Source organism: Ogataea polymorpha, assembly GCF_001664045.1.
Source record: "Ogataea polymorpha strain NCYC 495 leu1.1 chromosome Unknown OGAPOscaffold_5, whole genome shotgun sequence".
NCBI lineage: Eukaryota > Fungi > Ascomycota > Pichiomycetes > Pichiales > Pichiaceae > Ogataea > Ogataea polymorpha.
The window spans coordinates 574,794-594,324 of NW_017264702.1; the positions used below are offsets into that span (position 1 = coordinate 574,794).

At 49.9% G+C, this 19,531-nt stretch overlaps 13 protein-coding genes across 13 annotated transcripts; 7 read left to right on the forward strand and 6 right to left on the reverse strand.

Annotated features, from left to right (window-relative positions):
• Positions 1 to 25: 25 nt before the first annotated feature.
• On the forward strand, positions 26 to 1,923 carry OGAPODRAFT_77187 (uncharacterized protein; the record flags this gene model as incomplete). Its single annotated transcript, XM_018356289.1, has 1 exon — positions 26 to 1,923. One exon carries the CDS (start codon positions 26 to 28, stop codon positions 1,160 to 1,162), a length of 1,137 nt encoding a protein of 378 aa, XP_018209905.1. The 3' UTR covers positions 1,163 to 1,923.
• Positions 48 to 1,961, reverse strand: OGAPODRAFT_101421 (40S ribosomal protein S6; the record flags this gene model as incomplete). Its single annotated transcript, XM_018353042.1, has 1 exon — positions 48 to 1,961. One exon carries the CDS (start codon positions 1,959 to 1,961, stop codon positions 1,251 to 1,253), a length of 711 nt encoding a protein of 236 aa, XP_018209906.1. The 3' UTR covers positions 48 to 1,250.
• Positions 1,962 to 2,079: 118 nt separating this feature from the next.
• Positions 2,080 to 3,548, reverse strand: OGAPODRAFT_16852 (uncharacterized protein). The gene has a single exon (XM_018354708.1). It carries the CDS (start codon positions 3,531 to 3,533, stop codon positions 2,133 to 2,135), a length of 1,401 nt encoding a protein of 466 aa, XP_018209907.1. The 5' UTR covers positions 3,534 to 3,548; the 3' UTR covers positions 2,080 to 2,132.
• A 132-nt stretch (positions 3,549 to 3,680) lies between these two features.
• Positions 3,681 to 5,851, reverse strand: OGAPODRAFT_94799 (uncharacterized protein; the record flags this gene model as incomplete). The annotated part of the gene is made up of 2 exons (XM_018357622.1): positions 3,681 to 5,066; positions 5,111 to 5,851. The coding sequence occupies 2 exons, from the start codon at positions 5,849 to 5,851 to the stop codon at positions 5,058 to 5,060; spliced, it is 750 nt and encodes a 249-aa protein (XP_018209908.1). The 3' UTR covers positions 3,681 to 5,057.
• On the forward strand, positions 3,681 to 7,856 carry OGAPODRAFT_77190 (uncharacterized protein). The gene has a single exon (XM_018356290.1). The coding sequence runs from the start codon at positions 3,721 to 3,723 to the stop codon at positions 4,972 to 4,974; it is 1,254 nt and encodes a 417-aa protein (XP_018209909.1). The 5' UTR covers positions 3,681 to 3,720; the 3' UTR covers positions 4,975 to 7,856.
• OGAPODRAFT_38221 (uncharacterized protein) lies at positions 6,471 to 7,553 on the reverse strand (the record flags this gene model as incomplete). Its single annotated transcript, XM_018355355.1, has 1 exon — positions 6,471 to 7,553. A coding segment is annotated over one exon (1,083 nt), but the record flags the coding sequence as incomplete, so codon positions are not given.
• A 171-nt stretch (positions 7,857 to 8,027) lies between the features above and the next one.
• Positions 8,028 to 12,621, forward strand: OGAPODRAFT_94801 (uncharacterized protein). The gene has a single exon (XM_018357623.1). It carries the CDS (start codon positions 8,035 to 8,037, stop codon positions 8,947 to 8,949), a length of 915 nt encoding a protein of 304 aa, XP_018209911.1. The 5' UTR covers positions 8,028 to 8,034; the 3' UTR covers positions 8,950 to 12,621.
• On the reverse strand, positions 8,028 to 12,623 carry OGAPODRAFT_16853 (uncharacterized protein). Its single transcript, XM_018354709.1, has one exon. The coding sequence runs from the start codon at positions 10,763 to 10,765 to the stop codon at positions 8,972 to 8,974; it is 1,794 nt and encodes a 597-aa protein (XP_018209912.1). The 5' UTR covers positions 10,766 to 12,623; the 3' UTR covers positions 8,028 to 8,971.
• On the reverse strand, positions 10,888 to 12,732 carry OGAPODRAFT_13772 (uncharacterized protein; the record flags this gene model as incomplete). The annotated part of the gene is made up of 1 exon (XM_018353386.1): positions 10,888 to 12,732. The coding sequence occupies one exon, from the start codon at positions 12,730 to 12,732 to the stop codon at positions 10,888 to 10,890; it is 1,845 nt and encodes a 614-aa protein (XP_018209913.1).
• A 504-nt stretch (positions 12,733 to 13,236) lies between these two features.
• OGAPODRAFT_101426 (uncharacterized protein) lies at positions 13,237 to 15,641 on the forward strand (the record flags this gene model as incomplete). Its single annotated transcript, XM_018353043.1, has 1 exon — positions 13,237 to 15,641. The coding sequence occupies one exon, from the start codon at positions 13,237 to 13,239 to the stop codon at positions 14,929 to 14,931; it is 1,695 nt and encodes a 564-aa protein (XP_018209914.1). The 3' UTR covers positions 14,932 to 15,641.
• Positions 14,995 to 15,594, forward strand: OGAPODRAFT_50234 (uncharacterized protein; the record flags this gene model as incomplete). Its single annotated transcript, XM_018355654.1, has 1 exon — positions 14,995 to 15,594. One exon carries the CDS (start codon positions 14,995 to 14,997, stop codon positions 15,592 to 15,594), a length of 600 nt encoding a protein of 199 aa, XP_018209915.1.
• A 20-nt stretch (positions 15,642 to 15,661) lies between the features above and the next one.
• On the forward strand, positions 15,662 to 18,311 carry OGAPODRAFT_94805 (uncharacterized protein; the record flags this gene model as incomplete). The annotated part of the gene is made up of 1 exon (XM_018357624.1): positions 15,662 to 18,311. The coding sequence occupies one exon, from the start codon at positions 15,662 to 15,664 to the stop codon at positions 18,146 to 18,148; it is 2,487 nt and encodes an 828-aa protein (XP_018209916.1). The 3' UTR covers positions 18,149 to 18,311.
• A 152-nt stretch (positions 18,312 to 18,463) lies between these two features.
• Positions 18,464 to 19,506, forward strand: OGAPODRAFT_16854 (uncharacterized protein). Its single transcript, XM_018354710.1, has one exon. The coding sequence runs from the start codon at positions 18,587 to 18,589 to the stop codon at positions 19,412 to 19,414; it is 828 nt and encodes a 275-aa protein (XP_018209917.1). The 5' UTR covers positions 18,464 to 18,586; the 3' UTR covers positions 19,415 to 19,506.
• Positions 19,507 to 19,531: the final 25 nt, after the last annotated feature.

Genomic DNA, 19,531 nt, shown 5'->3' on the forward strand with positions numbered 1-19,531 from the left:
CTATTTTTCCAACATTTATTTTGTCATGACTGATGGTCCGCCAGAGGAAATCCGTGCGGTGATCGAGAAGACGGCGGGGTTTGTTGTGCGTAACGGCGAGTCGTTTGAGCAGCGACTGTTGACAAAGGAGGCAAAAAACCCCAAGTTTGCCTTCCTAAGAAAGGGCGATGTGCACCACGAGTACTACCAGAAATGCATACAGGATCTGCAGAGCGGCGAGGCCAAACAGCCGCAGAAAGAGGCTCCTGAGGCTCCTGAGGTGCCGGAGCTGCGGTTCATCATTTCGCCCGGTAAAGTTTCCGCTTTGGACGTGGACATGATCAAGCTTGCAGCGCAATATGTGGCTCTGAACGGTGAAGAGTCGATCGAGGTGCTAAAGGAGCACGTTTCTCATGACAAGAAACAGAGTATCCAGTTTGAATTTCTGAGCGTCTCGCACTCGCTCCATGGACTTTTCAGACAGTATTTGGAGTCCTACAAGTTGATCTTGGCAGAGAAGGAGAAAATACTGCACGAGCTAGATAATTACGACCAGACAGAGTTTTTGGACCGCTGCTACGCGCGCGCGCAACAGATGGCCAAGGACGAGGAGGAACAGACCAAGGAGAAGCAGCGGCTGGAAAAAGAGCAGATGGAATTTGCGTCTATCGACTGGCAGGACTTTGTCGTGGTGGAGACCATCGAATTCACAGAGGTCGACGAGGTGGCACAGCTGGCACCGCCTCTCGACCGCGGAGAATTGGAGTACCGCTCGTTGCTGGATAAAGGAGAGGAAGCGCTTTCTGAGGAGGAAGACGAGGAAGAGGAAGAAGTGCCGTTGTACGAGGAGCAGAAAGAGACGGTGGAACCGCCAAAGGCACGACCTGGCATGAAGATCCGGTCTGCGGGCGAATCGCGGCTCAAGAGGAAGCATGAGGACCAGAAGTTTGCGGAAAACACGAAGAACGGGGAGCGACAAGTGGTGTGTCCGTTGACCGGACAGCTTATTCCAGAAAGCAAATTCGGCCAGCATCTAGCCATTCTGCTTCGGGATCCAAAATACAAGGAGGAAAAACAGCGGTACGAGGCCAAGATGAAGTATGGCGACGGGCTGAGCACGGACGAAATCTACGACAACATCAAACGGCTCGCGGAAATCGACAAGCGACAAAAAACACAGTGAAAATCCTAATAAATGATTATAGTATAGACGAATACATGGAGCACAAAGCTCGCTACTGTCACTTACCTGCATATATTCACTACATTACCTAAGCCTTCAATGAAGAAGCTCTTCTCTTTTTGATCTCAGCCTTCTCAGCCTTACGCTCGTGCAGACGCTGGGCAAGCAGTTGGGCGTACTCAGCAGCAGCATCTCTCTGGGCTTGGGCGTTCTTAACCTTCGCAGCCTTGACAGCTCTCTTTCTCTGGAGTCTCTGAGGAGTGATCAGTCTCTGAATCTTTGGAGCCTTGGTGTACTTCTTGTCGCCCTTAACAACCTCTCTTCTAATAACAAATTGTCTAACGTCGTCCTCCTTGGTCAAACCGTAGAACTTTCTGATGTGGTTGGCTCTCTTAGGACCCAATCTCTTTGGGACCTGAGTGTCGGTCAGACCCTCGATCTCCTGCTCACCCTGCTTAACAACAACAAGGGACAAGACAGCAAGGTCGCTACCAACAATGCAACCTCTGACAGACTTTCTCTTTCTCTCTCCGGTTCTTCTTGGTCTGTAACAGGAGACACCCTTGGTCAAAAGCAGCTTGACTCTGTTTGGGATCATGACACCCTGCTTCATTGGGAAACCTTGCTTGTCGTTACCACCAGTGATCTTGAAAACGTAACCCTTGAACTCGTCGCTCACGGCGTCTCCCTCGACCTCCTGGCCCATTCTCTTCTCGTAGAATGCTCTCAGTTTGTGCTCATCGTCGATGTCGATACTCTTCTGGGTACCGTTGGCTGGGTAAGCGATGTTCAACTTCATGGTTAGTACACTTCGCGGATAGTTTTCTGTCTACCTACCTTCATCTTTAGTAGAGAATATTTCACGAATTTTTTTTCGCTGAAAAACAAGCGTGAAAAACTTGTAAACCCTGTATCTAGTCACGTGCTCGACTAAAGAAAAATTAAGAGCACTACTTAAGCTACTATACACTTATTTGTCTTCCTCTCGTCGCTCCGCGGCCTGGGCAGCCTGATTGTAGATCGCCGAGCCGATAACTTGTAGCGGGCTTGTCATCGTGGAGAAATTTCCATCTGGGCCCTGTGTACCGCTGCTGCTTGTCGGCCCACCGAACGTGGAGCCAGACGACGCCGCAGGGCCACCTTTCTGTCCAGAGTCGCCATTATTCGTACCTCCTTCTTGCTGGTTTAGCTGCTGGGGCACATGGTTGTTGGGTTGGCCGTTGGATCCGGGTCCTGACGGGCCTCCTGGGTTTTGTAGGGGAGGATTTCCTGCTCCCATCGTCATAGGCCAGTCCTGGCTATAATATACATTGGGCGAAGGAAACATGTCCAGAAACCGTGAAGAGAGTCCTGAAGGGAGCACCGGTGTGTCTCCTGTGTAGTTGAAGAAGGGCGGCGGCCCCGTGGAGGATTTTGGCTGGAATTTGGCGCTGTAGGGTGCAAAATTCTGCTGCTGCACTAATTGTTGTTGCTGTTGCGGACCCAGGGGAAAGACCGGAGTGGGAAGGATCTGCGTCGGTGACATTTGCGGGAGCGAGGAAAACAGCCCGTGGGGCAGCGTCGCCGACACAGGAGTCGATTTGTTGGAGGAAGTGGTCTGATCTAGCGGGTTTTGGGTGTTCTGTTGGGTCATGATGTTGAGTCCCGGCAAGAAGGAGTTGGAAGTGGGGGTGGCAACAATGCTGACTTTTTTCGCGTTTTGTGACGTGCGTCCAGGCGCGGCGCCAGCGTCTCCACCCTCTTTGGCCGCGTTAAGCTGGCCCGATTCCAAAGCTGTCACCGTGATGTCGCTGTCGGAGGTCGACCTGTCGTTGCTAGGGATCTGCAAGCTCAGCAGCGGCCGCTTGGACAGCTTGGAGTTCGGTGGCATCACGCCTGTTTCCTTGGGCGGCGCAAATGTAGGTCTTCGTGAACGATCCTCAGACGACACGGATCTGGACAACTTCCGCTTCTTGGTAGGAGTTTCGTCGTACTCTGCGTCCTCCTCCTCCTCTCCGTCCAATTCGGAGTGGTTCTGGTCGTCCGATATATCGTCGTCTACGGATTCCTGCTTCACGTGTCTGTTGTCGTTTCTGGCTCCCTTCTTAGTCGAGACTCGGGAAACCAGCTTGTAATTGCCATAGTCTTGCGGTCTTTTCGACTCCTGGGTCTGCCCTGACTGCTGGTACTTTTCTATCACCGCCTGCGGGTTGTTGGATGAGTATTCGTAGACCTTGTGATTGTGGCCGATGATAATCACGGCGATATCAACCTTACAAAGGATCGACAGCTCGTGGGCCTTCTTGAACAGCCCGGCTTTTCGCTTCACGAACGTTACAGTCCTGTTCCGTTCATCATTTATTGGCTGGATCTCGATTTTTCTTCTGCCCATAATGACATAAGTGTCTGCTACCGGTGAGCCTTTTTCACTTCCCTGATTTCAGTTTTGTTGTCAGTTGCTAAATTTAACTTTTTTTTTCAGGGCATGGTCGATCGACCTATTGGGGCAGAACAGAATACTCTTGCGCAGGGATATAAGCTGTGTTGTAGCCAATGCTACTGCACTCCTGTCCCATAAGATGCTCGTCACGATGTGTATTTGTGCGCTGCTGTTAGCATCCTTCCCTGCGGCTTGTCAGCCGGTCCCGCGAAATTTCTCGGCACCTGTGCCAAAGTCCGGCGTTTCGACGTCATGGGACCTGTCCCGAATCGTCAGCCGCCACCAGCCCAAGGGCGTGCCGCTCAACAATGAGGATGTCTTCGTTTTTCTCGACAAGCTGGCGTCCTTTCTGCAGATCACAAACTGCGACAATAAGCACGGCGCTCTCAAGCTACCATCGGAAGCAGGCCCCACAAGCCTGCAGTTCCCGCCCAAATTAGAGCAATTTACCAATATACCAAATAACACCACGGATGTGGAGATAGTGAAGCAGCTTAATACGAAGAAGCCCTCCAGCAAGCTCGACTGGACGCAGTATCTGCTCAACGGTAAGGGCATGCTATTTCTTGACCACCACTACAAAAAAATTGTCGTTTCCATCAGATCAGACCTAGAGCTCAAAGACTATTTCGCCATCTACAGTGACCAGGCCATCAATTTCTGGCCCCAGGTGTACAAGGAAGGTTTCTGGAAGTCGGTCAAGAAGAAGGTGGACCCCAGCATGGTCCAACACCCGTACACTTACTACCGCAGCCAGTACTGGGGCTACTACTGGAGAAACTACTTCAAGCTCAACAAAGTGCATTCTGGCTACTCTAACATTGCCGACAGGATGTTCGAGGCCATTTTCGTGGAGTACCTCAAAGCCAAACAGCAGTATCCGGACTACCAGTTGGTGATAGCGGGTCATTCTATGGGCGGTTCTATTGCCTCCATCATTAGTTTGAACTTCCACCTCGTGCGGGTCGCCAACGTGCTGGTCACCTTCAACTCGCCCAAGCTCTGGTCCGAGAGTCTTGCCAACATGTACGACAGGGTGTCTGGGACGACTCGGATAAGAGAGGTCACGATGGGCCTCGAGTCCGGCTATTTGCGGCTCTGGAACACCAGAGACGCATGGAACCTGTTCCCGCCCGCTTCTCTTCTGAACGTTGTGCTTTCGACGGCATTCAAGCACAGCGGGCTGTCGCTGGCAACCGAGCAGAACAGACTGCACATGGCGATGCGCGACCTGGTGGTCGAGTACGATCTCCTGGGCAAGTGGGACTACGAGATGGAGCACAAGCATTGCAAATTCATCAAGAGCACCGACGAGTTTGTGAACGTCATGTCGTGGGACGCGCACCGCGTTCTGCTCCGCGACATCTGGGCCTGTGTCGACCTGAAGCCCTAGCTTATAGTTCTGCGTCCTGGATTTGCTCTGCAAAGACGGGGCCGTCGTAATGCTCAAAATCAGGGCTTTTCCCGCTTTTGTAGCTACCCTGGCTATTGGGGTCGCTTTCGTTCTCGAACGGGCTCTCGTCCGGCACGGCGGGCACCGAGAGGTTGAGCGGCGTCATCGGCGGCATTGAGAGCGAGCAGGGCAGGAATTCTGGTGAGCGGCCGCCGATCGAGTTCGGGACCGAGTCTGTTCTCGTCAAGGGGAGGTGAGCAGGGAATCTTGTGTTGAGCCGAAGACTGGGGGCGTTGATGTAGGACGAGCTGCGAGACTTGAGCGAGTTTGGCGGCGACGACTGGTTCAGGTTGAAGTTGGACGGTGACGCGGCAAGCGAAGTCGGGATCAGCGACGGCGAGTCTGGCGCCGCGTGGATCGCCATCGGCTGCGCACGGGCGCTCGTCTTGGGCGACGTGAACGAGTACTTGCGGTAGTACTGCTGCTGCTGCTGTGGGACTGCAGTTGCCGACGACGCCTGGAGCAGCGGCAGACGTGGGTTGGTGAAAGTTCGCTGTAAATTGGACGGGGTGGACGAAAGCGTGGCGACCTGCTGGTTGAGCGACAAAAGCGAGATGTTAGAGGCTGACGTGATCAGGTGACCCTGCGAGTCGAATCCAACCGACGTGGCCAGCAATGCCGGCGACTCGCCGCCAATTGGCTGGGGATCTCGTGCGTCGCGAGGCTCCAGGTCCAACAGACTGCCGTTTTTCTGGCTAGTTCGCGACAGCAACGTGTTGACGCTATCTGTCTCTTGGAGAGTGGTGCTCGAGAGATTTTCGTGCATGTTGGGGTTCATCGGCGTGTTGGTGAGCTGGCCGGGGGCGTTTTGCGACATCAACCTGGAAAGGACAGAAAGTTGCAAATATGTACTAGCAATCTATTCTGCGGGCGGGAGTATATCAAGATAAAATTTTTCAACTACACAGCCTGTCACGATAAGCTCAATTGATGACTCAGGATGACTCGTCGAAAAAATCCTCCACTTCCTCGATAATATCCTCGGCAGCCTCCTCCACAGACTCCCACATGTCGTGGAATGAGAAGTGTGGCTTGCGGGAAGGAGCACGGTCGGGCTCGGAGTCTTCGTCGTCCGTGTCCGTATCGTCATCGCTCGAATTATCAGGATCATCTTGGGCCGGACCTTTGCCTGTTTCTTTGTCCCCCTTCGCCTTCTCCTTCTCATCGCCCCCCTCTTCTCCCTTCAGATCTGGCTCAGCACGGCTGTCGCCCCACAAAAGGTCCACGGTCGCTGTTTTGTAGACCCACTCCACGTTAAAGTCCGTGTCCGGATATTTCCTGCTGTCCCTCCACGTCTTGGGCAACGCGTGGCTCGGGGACAGCACGGAGGGCGCACTGCCGTTGTTGGGAGCAGGCGTCAGATTTAGCGACTCACACACAATGTTATACACCTCGGTGTTTTCAAACGGTAGCATCTTGTAGGACGAGCCCATCTTGTGCTCAAAGTAGGGGCCCGTAGCAATAAACAATGACCTCATCAGCACTTCCGTGTTGTTGTAGCCGTGAACGCCTTTTGGAGTGTAGTGGTGGTTCTTCTCCATAAACTCGTGCGTGGTGATTGCATAGCCAATTTTAGGAATGATCCATATCGGCGCGATACGCGAGTCGTACCGACTTCTTCCTCCAACCAGCTGGTTCTCGATATCCTCCTTTTTGTGCACGGTGTAGTGGCTATTCTGCGGATCTGCGCGGTATTTCTCCATGATCTCGCCAAACACCTCGTCCGCGCTGAACCCGGCAAGTGGCCAAAGCCCATACAGTGGCCAGCCGTCAATATGCTCAATTTTATCCAGCTCCACCAAGTCGTCCAAATAAATAAGACGTTCGTCAGAAGTAGGCGCCATGCCGTGGTCAGAAACAACAACCATGTTCACCAGATGGGTCAGGTTGCGTTTCTCCAACCCCACGTAGACGGCCTCCAGAAATCCGTCCACATAAGTAAGTCCTTGGGCAAGCTCCGGACCAGAAACCCCGTACTCGTGGCCCAGCGTGTCTATGGTTGGAACGTAAGATAATAGCAATTCGGGCCGTGAAGCCAACGGCCTGTCGAGCCACTCAAATAGGCGGTCAATTTTGCTCGACAAAACTTCAGACTTGTTGAACCGGTCAACCTCCATGGGGTTCATATTTGTGCCATAATCGACCTCCGACCCTGGCCACATGTGTACTGCGCTGCTGACGCCCTGGCGGGCTGCCGTAGACCATAGGGGCTCGCCACCCCACCATTGGGGCTGCAAAGCAATCGAGTCGTTGGTATTTATGAAGATTTCGTGCGATGCGGCGTCGTAGAAGCGGTTCGAGACGATCCCGTGATAAATAGGTTTGAGCCCCGTCACCAGCGTATAGTGGTTTGCAAAGGTGACTGTCGGGTTTGATGGAATCATGTATGGCGGTCCATATCCCTTGCCGATCATCAAATTGTGCAAAAACGGCGTCAGGGCCGGCGAGACGTAGTGAGGATGGAAACCGTCAAGAGAGAGAAGAATAGTCGTTGGGTAGAATTCGTGCGTTCCGTTGGACAATATAGGCTTTGCCAGATTCCTAGCAGATCCTCCCGAGCGTGCACGCGTAACGACCAGCGAGATGGCGAGCAATACGGCCACAAATCCGCCCAGAAGAAGGTGGAAATACAGCTTTTTGTGGTTGCGTGTTTTCACTGGCCCAAACTCGCCCATCTCGGCAAAACTCGAATCCGACCTGTTGCGGTCAAACATCTCGATCGTGTCGAGATACTCAAAGCCCTTGTGGCTCCGTCGGAACACCTTGAGGAAGTTTGTCTTGACCTTCCCAAAGAAAGATTCAGGAGCAGGTCTCAGGTTGCGCATATCCAGCGAAACGTTGTCATCGTCGTAGTCGTCGATTCTAAACGTCTCATCGTCCACATCCAGGTCTGTGACCGGCACGTCAACGGCGAACCCAGAACTCATTATATGGGTCGATCGACCTTGTGTGATTTAACAAAGAAAATCAAATCAATTTACTCCCAAAAAAATAATTTTCATGGCTTTTGTCCTAAGAAACATAAAAGCCCCCCTGTTCAGGGGTTATGCGACGCTGGGTGCACAATCCACTAAGGCCCCATCGGAAACCAGAAAACTGGAGCAGACACTTACCAAGTTCTGGGAAACAGTGGACTTGGCGGAGAAAGACGATGGGTACCATATCTTGCTCGATGGCAAGTCGATCAAAACGCCGCTCGGTTTCCAATTGACGGTCCCGAAAAATAAGCACACTCTGGCGTATTTGCTAGCCCACGAGTGGAAACATCTGCCTAGCTTGCAAATTAAACCATATTTGGTGCCACTTACTTCTCTGGTCTCGAGATGCATTGATCTGGAACAGTCGCACACCAAACAAGATGCAGAGCTGTTGACCAAAGTTGGCGACAAGGAGAACCTGAAAGCGCTTCTGCTGAGATATCTTGACACCGACACTCTTCTTGTGTTTTCTCCCGCCAAAGACTGCGACGGGAAGCTCAGAGAGGCCCAGGAGCAGACGTACCGGCCAATCATCAAGTCGATGGAGGCATTTTTCCAGCCGTACGCGGAAAATGGCGAGGAGGTCAAGCTGACTTACATGGACTCGGACATCCACGGACTAGTTGGCAATAAACAGCCAGAGGCCACGGTGAAAGCAGTCCGCAAATGGCTGGACACGCTGGACTTCTGGTCGCTGGTTTCGCTTGAAAAGGCCACTCTGACTGCCAAATCCTTCCTTAGTGGCGTGGCGATCCTCAGGCTCAACAACAAACAGGACCAAATCGACCTGACTGTCGACGATATCGCCCGCGCTGCCACCTTGGAGACAATTTATCAGACGGAACGCTGGGGAGAAGTTGAGGACACTCACGACGTGGACAAGGTTGATGTCCTGAGAAACCTCACCAGCGCCTCGTTGATCGTCTACGAGCATTGACATACTGTATATATTAGATGTTTCACTTTTTAGTATTTGATGCGATTGACGTCGAGGTAACGAACGTTTTGATGGACGGGTTGTATGTTGTGGTACTCAGATTTGAGCTGTAAGAACTTGAGTTCGACAGAGACGTGGATCTAGTTAGAACGTTCTGGAATAGCTGGCTGGCCTCGTCGACTCCTGCTGTTTTGAGCCAGAATAGCGTCACGGCGCTCTGTAGATCGCAGCTGGTGATGTGGATATCCGTTGCAGAGGCCCGTCTCACAATTGTGCTGTCATTGAGCTTGATTAGAAACTCTGTACGTAGTTCGGAGTCGACGTTAGTTCCCATCAGATAGTTGTCCGAGTCGGACTGGAGCAGCAAAAGATCAACGCGTACCGGTTGAGACCATTGGTTATCCTCCCATTTGCACCACTCGACGCGTTGCAAAAACAAATGTTTGCTCTTGCGGAAAATCTCCTCGACAACAGAATCTGTAGGCTCGGACACAGTCAGTTTTTTCTTGATGATGGTGGAAAGCATACCAAACACAGATTGCCGTTTCTTCTTTAAATAGCTGCCATCGATGCCGTGCTGATAGTTCTGTGCAAACCGTAGCGGATCGAATGAATTGAGCTTTGACGACGACACAGGCTGCAATGGTGCTCTAGGAACTTCTCTGGCCGGGTGAATTTCGGCCACCTGCGGCTGCTGCACTCCATAAGCCTTAATCTCAGAAACACGGTGGTGTGGCTGGCATTCGGGCTCTTCTGACGACACTCTTCCCTGCAATTGAATCCCCATACCCATCGAGCGTGTCTTGGTCAGCTTAGCGGGCCTGTTCCAGAACTTGGCCAGTCTCGAGTGCATGGCACTGTCCAGCTTCAGATACACACAAATGCCTGTGTCCAGCGTGTGCTTGAATACATAAATCTCATCCTCCACCTGCTTGTCGTAGTGGAGCTCGTTGGCACGCAATGGGGGGAAAACCAGCGTCCGTTCCCCCTTTTCGAGAGACACCAGGGCAACAGTCTGGTTTTTGAGAAACATCAGCTCAAGAGTCTTGAAAATTAGCGACGTGTCTAGCTTCTCGTTCGTGTAGTACATCTCTGTCCGGTACGTCTCCACAATGCTGTTCATACTAAAACTGGAACATATCATTGAGAAGTCTGTCATTGAACGCACGCTGGAAAAATTGACGTGCTTCTCCAGCTTCTTGCGCTGGAGACACTCCATTCTATGTGCCTCCTCCATTGTCTGCTCCAATCTATGTATGGCGACTTCCAGGTCGGAGAAAACCGACCCACCTTGCAAACGGTCCATCTGCAGACTCAGCATGTTTTTGACGCACTTTATGCTCTGGTGCAAATAAGCCAGTCTAAGTAGCGGCTGGCGACGCAGCTCCACCTCAGAAACAGACTGGTTCTCCTGCAAACGGTACAGACTGATGTATTGCTTGTACAACTTGATGGCGTCCGTGCACCATTCTGCAAACTTGGCAGCCAGCACCGCAAGGTCGTCTGTCTGGAGTATTTTTCCCAGTTCGCGGTGCATCGTGATGAGTGTCCGCACAGTTTTGGCCAGTCTCGTGTTCTTTTTCTGACGGTGGACCATCTGTTCCTCGATGGCATCGTCCACCGAGTCGTCAAAGTAGTTGTTGAACCGCACATCAAACGCGTTCACGAGTCTCATCAGCGACCCCAGTTCGCTGATGTAATGTGATTCCGTGGTCTTGATCTCGTCCAGCACATGGCCCGCGTCCATTGGAGAGTTCATTGCCACGCCTAAACGATAAGATGGATACTTTGTTGGCTCCGACTCGGTACTTTTCATGTCATTCTTATTCTGATCTAAGCCGCACGCCGAGCCGCACTTCGCGGTTTTTTCACAGGAGAATAAAAAAAAATAGCTCCTGCAACACGAACGCGTGGTCGACAAATGCTCATGGGCCATTGTTAGTGACTGAGCTCCAACAATGCATCCACGCAGTCGCCTATGTTGCCTCCGCCTTCTGTGCGGGCCTTGGAGGCAACGACATCGGTAATAAGTTCGCGGTCCAAATTTGGAAACATCGAGACCAAGGCGTCGGTCGTCTCCTCTCGCTGCTTGCGCATTGTCTCCTGGTGCTCGTGCTCCTCTAAGGAAAGCTTTTTGATATCGATGAGTTCTTGTTTGGCAGGTGTTTCCGAAGGAGACGGTGAGGTCTGGAACAGGTTGTTCAGCGACGACGAGATCGACTGTTTCATCATTTCGGCCGACTTGGTAAGCACCTGTGACGGCGACTCGTTCGAATTCGACCCTATCAGCTCTGTCAGTTTCTTTGGTATCGGCGAAAGGATGTCGTTGGCGCCCTTCTGCTCATTTCTTTGTTTTTTCTCTTCCTTCTGTTTCTCCAGCCTTTGCTTCGCAAGTGCGAGCTGCTCATCGAACTCCTCGTCCTCAATTGTCAATTTGTCTCGATCAAGATCAATGATGAAGTTGCATGCAATCTCCAGCGTGCTCACGTAGTATGATGTCTCGCCAACAAGGAACTCCTCCAATCTAAACCGCTCGATGTACTGCAAGTTGGAATAGAGATATTTGGGTTTCGCCTGCAACAGCACATAGATCAGTAACGGCACAAACGAATCGGCGTTCTCTTCGATCTGGTGCATTTTCTGCTGCTGTCTAATAAGCCCGAAAATTATCTTGCAGCAGTTCAAAATACAAATGATCTTGTCCCTCGGCGACTTGTAATTGTTGATTTTGTTAATCTCCCCAGACGCAAGCTTGACAAAGTTGGACTCCAGACCTAGCGAAACGGGTATGTCCAGATGTCTCGGATGGATCCAGTCATATAGCTTCAGGGAAGTGTGGTACTTGCGGTCTTTCAGGAGGTCTTCCCGCTGCTGTGGAGATTGTTTTGGTTTTGGCGTCGCCGGTGCAAATACCTGCGAGTACAGCCGTGTAAGCACTAGTTTTTCCAGTCCCTCTTTGCAATTGTCCAGCTCCAGCTCGTCTTGGATGGTGTTGAAAGGGTAGTACTGCAGCAGTTTGTCGTAGAGAAACGCCTCAAAATCCTTAATTAGCTTAACTTGCTCGTCAACTGTCCATGTTCTCTGAGAAAATTGGGTCAAGAAAGAGCGAAGATATTTGTGAATAGGCTCACATTGCTTGTTTTTAAACATTGTCAGGAACTTCTGGAAATCAAATACAACGCTTTTCTTGTTCGACGTAGGAGGATTCGGGTAGTCTGTAGGCAGCTTCTTGTCATCTTGTTTCTTTGATTTGGGAACTTCTACTTTCTGAGATGCCTTCAACTCCTCCTCCCCTTCCTCCGAGTCTGAAGTGTCATTTAATACCTGGCCCTCCCCATAACTAGTGGATGTAATATGCTCTAACGACACAGACGTCTCCTCATCTGCAAAGTTCTGTTCGCTGGCCCTATTTTCGCTATCGGAAGCCTTCTCTGTCGCCGTTCCCGACTCCTGCTTTGACTCTTCGGGCCCAGGCTCAATTGGGTTGGTTGCAGTTGCAGACTCTTCAATTTTGGCCTCTTCCTTTTCGCTCGGTTCCTCTGGCCCGCTCTTCTCAACCTCCTCGTGCTGGCTGGCGCCGGATACCGTATCGTGGTGTTCGGGCCTATCTTTGTCAAATTGCCCTAGAAAATCCATCAGGGTGGTCTTGTCCGCAGTATGGGCAGAGCCGGCAATGGAGACCGAGCTTGACACGCTAACTGAAGGCTGCGGAGACTGCAGCGAAGGCAGCAGCAATCCCTGGGCTTTCTCTTGGGACGCTTTGCGGACGTTTTGAAAGGACATAATTAAATTGGTGCAAAGATGGATACATAAGCTAAGCGGTGAAGAGATGTGGGCCGTGGTTAAACGCCAAAATTCTGTCGATGGTCGAGAGGTGTCGACGAAAGAAACTCCCCCCCACTTTTTCTTTTCTGGATCTGTGAGAGCCCCCCCCCCCACGTGCCTCGTGGTTTTTTAATTTTTTGCACGCACACGAGGACCTGCTAATTTAGTACAACTTATTGGTAGCACGTGTGTTCGGCGTTCGAAAACTAAACTACCATCCTCCTACTTCTGGGCATTTTCTTGGCTCGTCGACCAATCAAAACGGCGTCACGTTGCAGTCATCGTTTTTTTCGCGTCTTTTTCCGTGCTGCGGCCGGCAAAATAGTAGCCAATATCCCAGGCATCGTGGTTAATTAGAATTTTCGTTCGACTAATCTGCCACCAAGCCGCATAAATTATATCTGCAGCTCTTGGTATAAATATTAGCAGTCTGTCCTCCCCAGGCCCATCTGCATCTTTCTCATGGCCGAATACAAAACTGCTGGTGGTAACGCTGCGTTCCACAACTATATCAACGACTTCGCCCATATCACCGATCCTCTTGAGAGAAGAAGACTGGCTCTGGAGAAGATCGATAATGCCAGCTTTGGATGGTACCACGTCAGAGCGGTCATGGTGGCTGGAGTCGGTTTCCTCACGGATGCGTACGATATTTTCGCCATTAACCTAGGAATCTCCATGATGACGTATGTTTACTGGGGTGGCTCCATGCCTGCCTCCACCAACACTCTTCTGAAAGTGTCCACCTCTGTGGGTACAGTCATTGGACAGTTCGGTTTCGGATTGCTTGCAGACCTGGTGGGAAGAAAGAAGATTTACGGCACAGAGTTGATCATCATGATTGTTGCTACCGTTTTGCAGTGTACCCTTGGCGAGTCTAAGGCTATTTCTTTCCCTGCTATTCTCACATTCTACAGAATCGTCCAAGGTATCGGCATCGGTGGTGATTATCCGCTCAGTTCCATCATCACGTCCGAGTTTTCGACCACTAGATGGAGAGGAGCCATCATGGGTGCTGTTTTCGCCAACCAGGGTTGGGGCCAGCTGCTGGCCGGTCTCGTGGCTCTCATCTGTGTTGTCGCTTACAAGGACGATCTGATTGTCGCCGAGACGGCTTCCAGCTGCACTGGAAACTGTATCAAGGCGTGCGACCAGATGTGGAGAATTCTTATTGGATTCGGCTGTGTGCCCGGTATGGTTGCGCTGTACTTCAGATTGACAATCCCAGAGTCCCCAAGATTCACTTTCGACGTGTCCAGAGAGCTCGAAAAGGCCACTGCCGACATTGCCAAGTTTACCTCTGGTAAGCACGGAGACGCAGGCAGGGGCGATATCGAGGTCCTTAAGGAGACCGAGCAGGCTTTGGACGAGCACGAGGAACTGGGACCTCCAAAAGCCACTACCAAGGACTTCTTTGGTCACTTTTCCAAATGGAAGCACATGAAGATCCTCATTGGTACTGTTGGTTCGTGGTTCATGTTGGATATTGCTTACTACGGCCTGGGTCTGAATACCGCTTCCATTCTGCAAACCATTGGCTACGCGTCCTCCAAAAACGTCTACCACTCGCTTTACAACCAGGCTGCCGGTAACCTGATCCTTATTTGTGCCGGTGCCATTCCAGGCTACTGGTTCTCGGTTGCCACCATCGACACCATTGGAAGAAAAAGCCTGCAATTTGTTTCTTTCCTCCTTCTGACCTGCATCTTCTGTATTATCGGATTCGCCTACCACAAACTTGGAGACAAGGGACTTCTTGCGTTCTATATTCTTGCCCAATTCTTCCAAAACTTCGGTCCAAATACCACCACCTTCATTGTTCCTGGTGAGTGCTTCCCAACCAGATACAGATCTACCGCGCATGGTATTAGTGCTGCCGCAGGTAAAGTTGGCGCCATCATTGCCCAGACCTGTATCGGTACCCTGCAAGACCATAACTGTGCCAGAGACGGCAAGGAGAAAAACTGCTGGCTGCCACACGTTATGGAGATCTTTGCTTTGTTTATGCTGCTTGGTACTTTCACCACCGTTCTTATTCCTGAAACCAAGAGAAAGACACTTGAGCAGCTCTCAGAGGAGCTCCACGGTGAGGTTGACGTCTCAAAGCACCATTTGAGAGTGAACTCTTCCGACGAGGACGGAGAAAAAATTGTCTAGACACACTCGCTAGGTCGTATTTAATTTTTTATCTTGTTAAATTTCTTTAGCATAGATCAATTTATGTCTGGGTCGGTCCACAACAAGCAGTTGTGCACTTTTTTCCAGAAAGTGGGGGCATGTCGACACGGCGACAAGTGTGTGAGGACACACGTGTATCCGAAACACTCGAGAACGATTTTGTTTCCCAAATTGTACGACAACCCGAAACATGTGGAGGGACTGAAAAAGGGCGATCCCGAGCCCGTCGCGCCGGAGATCGTGTCCTCGCTTGACGAAACGCAAATCCAGCAACGTATCGACTCGCTTTACAAGGATGTTTTTGTCGAACTCGCGCTGAAGTACGGGCCTGTGGACAAAATTGTCATCTGCGAGAACGTAAACCCCCATCTTAGTGGAAACGTTTACGTGCGCTTCAGAGACGAAGCCGACGCAATGAAGTGCTACAAGGAATGCAACGACCGCTGGTACAACGGCAAGCCCGTTTTTGCCGAGCTCTCGCCGGTGACCAACCTCGACGACGCCACGTGCCGGCTCTATTACTCAAACGAGTGCGACAGAGGCGGAATGTGCAACTTCATACACGAGAGACGGGCAGACTCCCGCTTGGAGCGCGATCTGTTTGCCTCTCAGCGCCGCTCCATGTCCGAAAGACGACGTTAGATACTTGTTGGTGTCCGGGGTGCTTGTTAATATGTACAAATAATAACACGAAATTTGAAAAAATAGCATGGGTCTTGTTGCTAAGCTGGCGGACAAGTCAGCGGCAGAGCTGTTCGAAGAGTATTCGATCCAGCAGCTTCAACAGTTAAATTTGCAACTAGCCGCTGATGTCCACAATAAGAGGTTGGAGTTGCGAACTTTGGTGGGGAACAACTACAGAGACCTTTTAAAAGTGGCAGACGACATCATCCACATGAACGAACTTTCCGACCAGCAAACCTCTTGTCTATCTGACCTGGTGTACAGAAAAGCGAAGTACGATGACAAAAGTCTGCGAAATTTCAACAAGTTCTCCTCCGAGGTCCGAGCCAATGCTTTGGAGAAAACCAAGTTCCGTAATCGACCAGTATTGTTGCGAAACATTGTGGACCACCTGGATTTTGGTCTCCAAGTTCTACGAGAAGAGGTCGAGGATATCCAAGCAGAAACGCGTGTTTACGAGCACGAGGATGGTGAGAATTCGCGCGAGTCTGTTTCGCTACAGTTGGTTCAACTCGCTAAGCAGTTTTATCTCACGGAGAGCTTTTTCGGAGACGAACTGAAAGGGACATCGTTTGTGGCGGAGAAGTTTGGCAAAATGAAGCAAGATTTTTTGCAAGAATTGCGAACAGAGATGGCCGAGTGCACTGGTGACGGTGATTACGAGTTCGCTCTGCATTTGCTGGTGTCGCACATTATTGTTGCACGAAGCCAGATCCTGAAAGCTCTTGAATGGTATCTCGATTTGCGTTATGACAGAGTGCGAGAATTCGAGCTACACGATTTGCACAATTGTCTGAGCTACATGTATAACACGCTCAGCTACCTCGGGGTGTTCTGTTCGAAACTTCCTACAACCTTGATGCGCCAAATATACAGCTCAACAAATTCGAACTGGGTCGCCAACACGAGTTTCAAGAAATACTCTCGCTGGCTCGATATACCCGCAGGTTACAAAGTGGATTTTCCTCTATCTTTGAACGAGCTGAAAAATATACCGGAAGGAGAAGTGGACAAGATCAGCGAAACTTGGAAAATCAATGTGGGTGCTTATCTCAAGGAGCAAATTGGCAAAGACTTTGTTCAGTCGAGGGATATCGAGGCGCTTTCTTCCTCGCTTAGCAGAGTGTTTCAATCGTTCAAGAAATTTACGTCTCTGGTGGCTATCAAATATGAGGATTCGAGACTCTTGGATAGTCTTTTATCTGTTTGGAGGTCAGTTTTTTTCGAATTTTTGGAAAGCAGCGTCGGCAACTTCCAGAATATTTCAAAGTTGATCTTGGAAACATATGGTAACTCAGAAAGTCTGCAATCGACTCGCACAACGTCTGGACTGAACCTGTTTCAGTACACCGACCTCACCAACATTGATCTCTATCTCTCGCAAATTTCAAACCCTTCGTTGTACACAATTGACGCCATTGTGACGCAGTTTGGTCAGTTCAAGCAGACTCTTGTAATGGTGCTGGACTCCCTTCAAAGCTTGTCGAAGTTGTCGTCTTCCTTGACAAAACAAGTCTTGTCTATTGACGACTACGAAGATGATGAATATTGGCGAAAGACGGCTGCTTATCTCAACGATTTAGTTGATGAGGGTATCTGCTTTGTGATCGACCAACTCAACAGCCTGATTACCGACTTTTTGAAGGAAATTGGAAAGTTTGTTGATTCAGGAGAGGCTTTGCCAATTAAGCATTTCTACATCATTCGAGTTTTATACCAGCTGAGGGAAAATATCAACATCAACATGATTTACTACCATTTTAACCGCATCTCTATTTCTGCACAAAAGTTCCAAACCTTGGACTTGTCGGGCATGGTCGATGAGCTGCTACGGAAAATATTCAAACCTTTGGTCGTGAATATATCCTCACCTTTCAAAAACGAAGTGAAACAGATGATAAGGAAAAGACCTACTGAAAAATATGCTGAGGTTGCTCTCTGGACATCCAGTGAGCTCGACATTCCAGTTCCAAATGTTCCTTCGTTCGAATTGGAAAATGTGCTATACAGATTGAGTTGCAGTCTCACTAATGTGGCTGAAAATCCAAGCGAGGATTTCAGCGATGTTTATTTCAGTGACACATTTGCAGAAGCCAAAGTGGGGCTCGTGGATGACCTCATTGACTGTCTTGAGATCGAAGATAAGAAATCGGACAGCTGCAAAGACCAAAAAGAACGGCCAGAAGAGCACGTTGTCCCTGAGGAAAGCGACATCCAGTCGGATGCAGAAATGTCTGTGGGTCGGACTTCTCCAGAGCCGCATTCTCTCGACTCTAAAACTATAGCATTGCTGACTTTCGCGGACCTTGTGTTTCTTAATTGCTTCAAAAGTAATCCACTTTCAGAGGCCGCGTTGTTAGATCAAGTGCAAAATGGCCGGTCCAAAATACAACTTGACAAACTAGCAGAGATAAATCCCGACCTTGCTGACATAGCATACATTCGAAACATCTGCAAGGGCATACTCGATCATTTCAAAGGATGCATGTTGATGTTCGGTCCACTGTGCTGATTTTTCCACACAGATGCCATAATAACAGCCATTTGAGGCTGACTAAGACTCTGCTGCTGGGAATGGCGGAAATACTCATCTCTTTCTATTTGCGACAAGTACGGAAACTCGGGAAGCGGGTGTTTCATCTGGAAATGGCGTTGCACCATAGCCAGTCTCTCAATAGAATTCATAGATTGTGTACAATATATCGAAGTACATCCATCTTTTTGGTCGGGTGACAATACAGAAAAAATTTCAGTATCGTTCCACGTGACCTGCAAAAAATGTGTCAAAACAATAAATTTTTCCTTTTAGTTCAATACGGGGCTGATAATTAAACTGAATCGCGGGCTAAAAATACAATAAACAATTGCGTTTTGCATTATTAAGAACTTTTCTCGTTTGCTCAGGTAGACGTAGACATTTTTCCAACAATTTGCTTGAACTTCTTCTCCCATGATTAAAATTGGTGCTTTCAATTCACCAAACGTGAGGCCCAGATGGGCCTTCATCTTGCCGTTACTCTCCGTGGCAGCATGGTGGGGAATGCTGATTGCCATGATCGTGTGTTGGGTGGCGCAGGGCAGGCCTAACTACGAGCAAGATCACATTTACATGGCCCATCTCATTGTGTATTTGTCCAACGTCGGAGCCACTAATCTGCAAGGACTTTTCATTGCCGGCACAGCAACCATGGGCTTTTTCTTCGTGTGGGCCGTAATAGAGGAGGCATACCTTAGATCTCGCCGGAAACGTTATTTGCTACCACGGTTCCGTCGCACAGTTACCGCTCTACATGTTGTTTGTATCATACTGATCTTTCTATCCTCGCTTTCCATCTTTTTCGTTTCTTGTTTCAAGGACACCCAATATGACACCGTTCACTTGACCTTTGTGGGTATCTTCATTGTGCTCGATCTTTTGTGGGCAATCTGCAACATCAGCCTGTACTTCATCTATGCCAAACATTATACCCATTTCAAATGGTTCAAATGGAGTGCCTGGCTGAAACTGGTATGGCTGATTATTGGAATCGCTCTCGCTATTGGCTATGTGGCATGCATGCGAATTGCAAGCAGACATGGCGACGCATCTCGGCTGTGGGGCGTCTCTGGGGTGTTTGAATGGGCCTTGTGTTTCTGGTTCGGTGTGATCATGTTCTTGTTCTCTGTCGACCTTGGCCTCAGATCTAAGGCTGATTCAGATTACCAGACCGATTCTAGCTCTGAGTGGGACAAGGAAAACAACACTCAAACGCCTCCCCAGGGAGATGTTCATTATTGATACGATATCATGTACCGAGTAGAATAAAAAGACGTTATCACTTCATATCAAACGAGACAATTAAACAAATAAACCTTAAATTTAAACAAGGGAAAAAATCGGCCTCAAAGTAAGAAT

Bases quoted from the DNA above. Each gene is read 5' to 3' on its own strand.
- OGAPODRAFT_77190 (XM_018356290.1), top strand. From the start codon at position 3,721: ATGCTCGTCACGATGTGTATTTGTGCGCTGCTGTTAGCATCCTTCCCT.
- OGAPODRAFT_16852 (XM_018354708.1), bottom strand. From the start codon at position 3,533: ATGGGCAGAAGAAAAATCGAGATCCAGCCAATAAATGATGAACGGAAC.
- OGAPODRAFT_94801 (XM_018357623.1), top strand. From the start codon at position 8,035: ATGGCTTTTGTCCTAAGAAACATAAAAGCCCCCCTGTTCAGGGGTTAT.
- OGAPODRAFT_16853 (XM_018354709.1), bottom strand. From the start codon at position 10,765: ATGAAAAGTACCGAGTCGGAGCCAACAAAGTATCCATCTTATCGTTTA.
- OGAPODRAFT_16854 (XM_018354710.1), top strand. From the start codon at position 18,587: ATGATTAAAATTGGTGCTTTCAATTCACCAAACGTGAGGCCCAGATGG.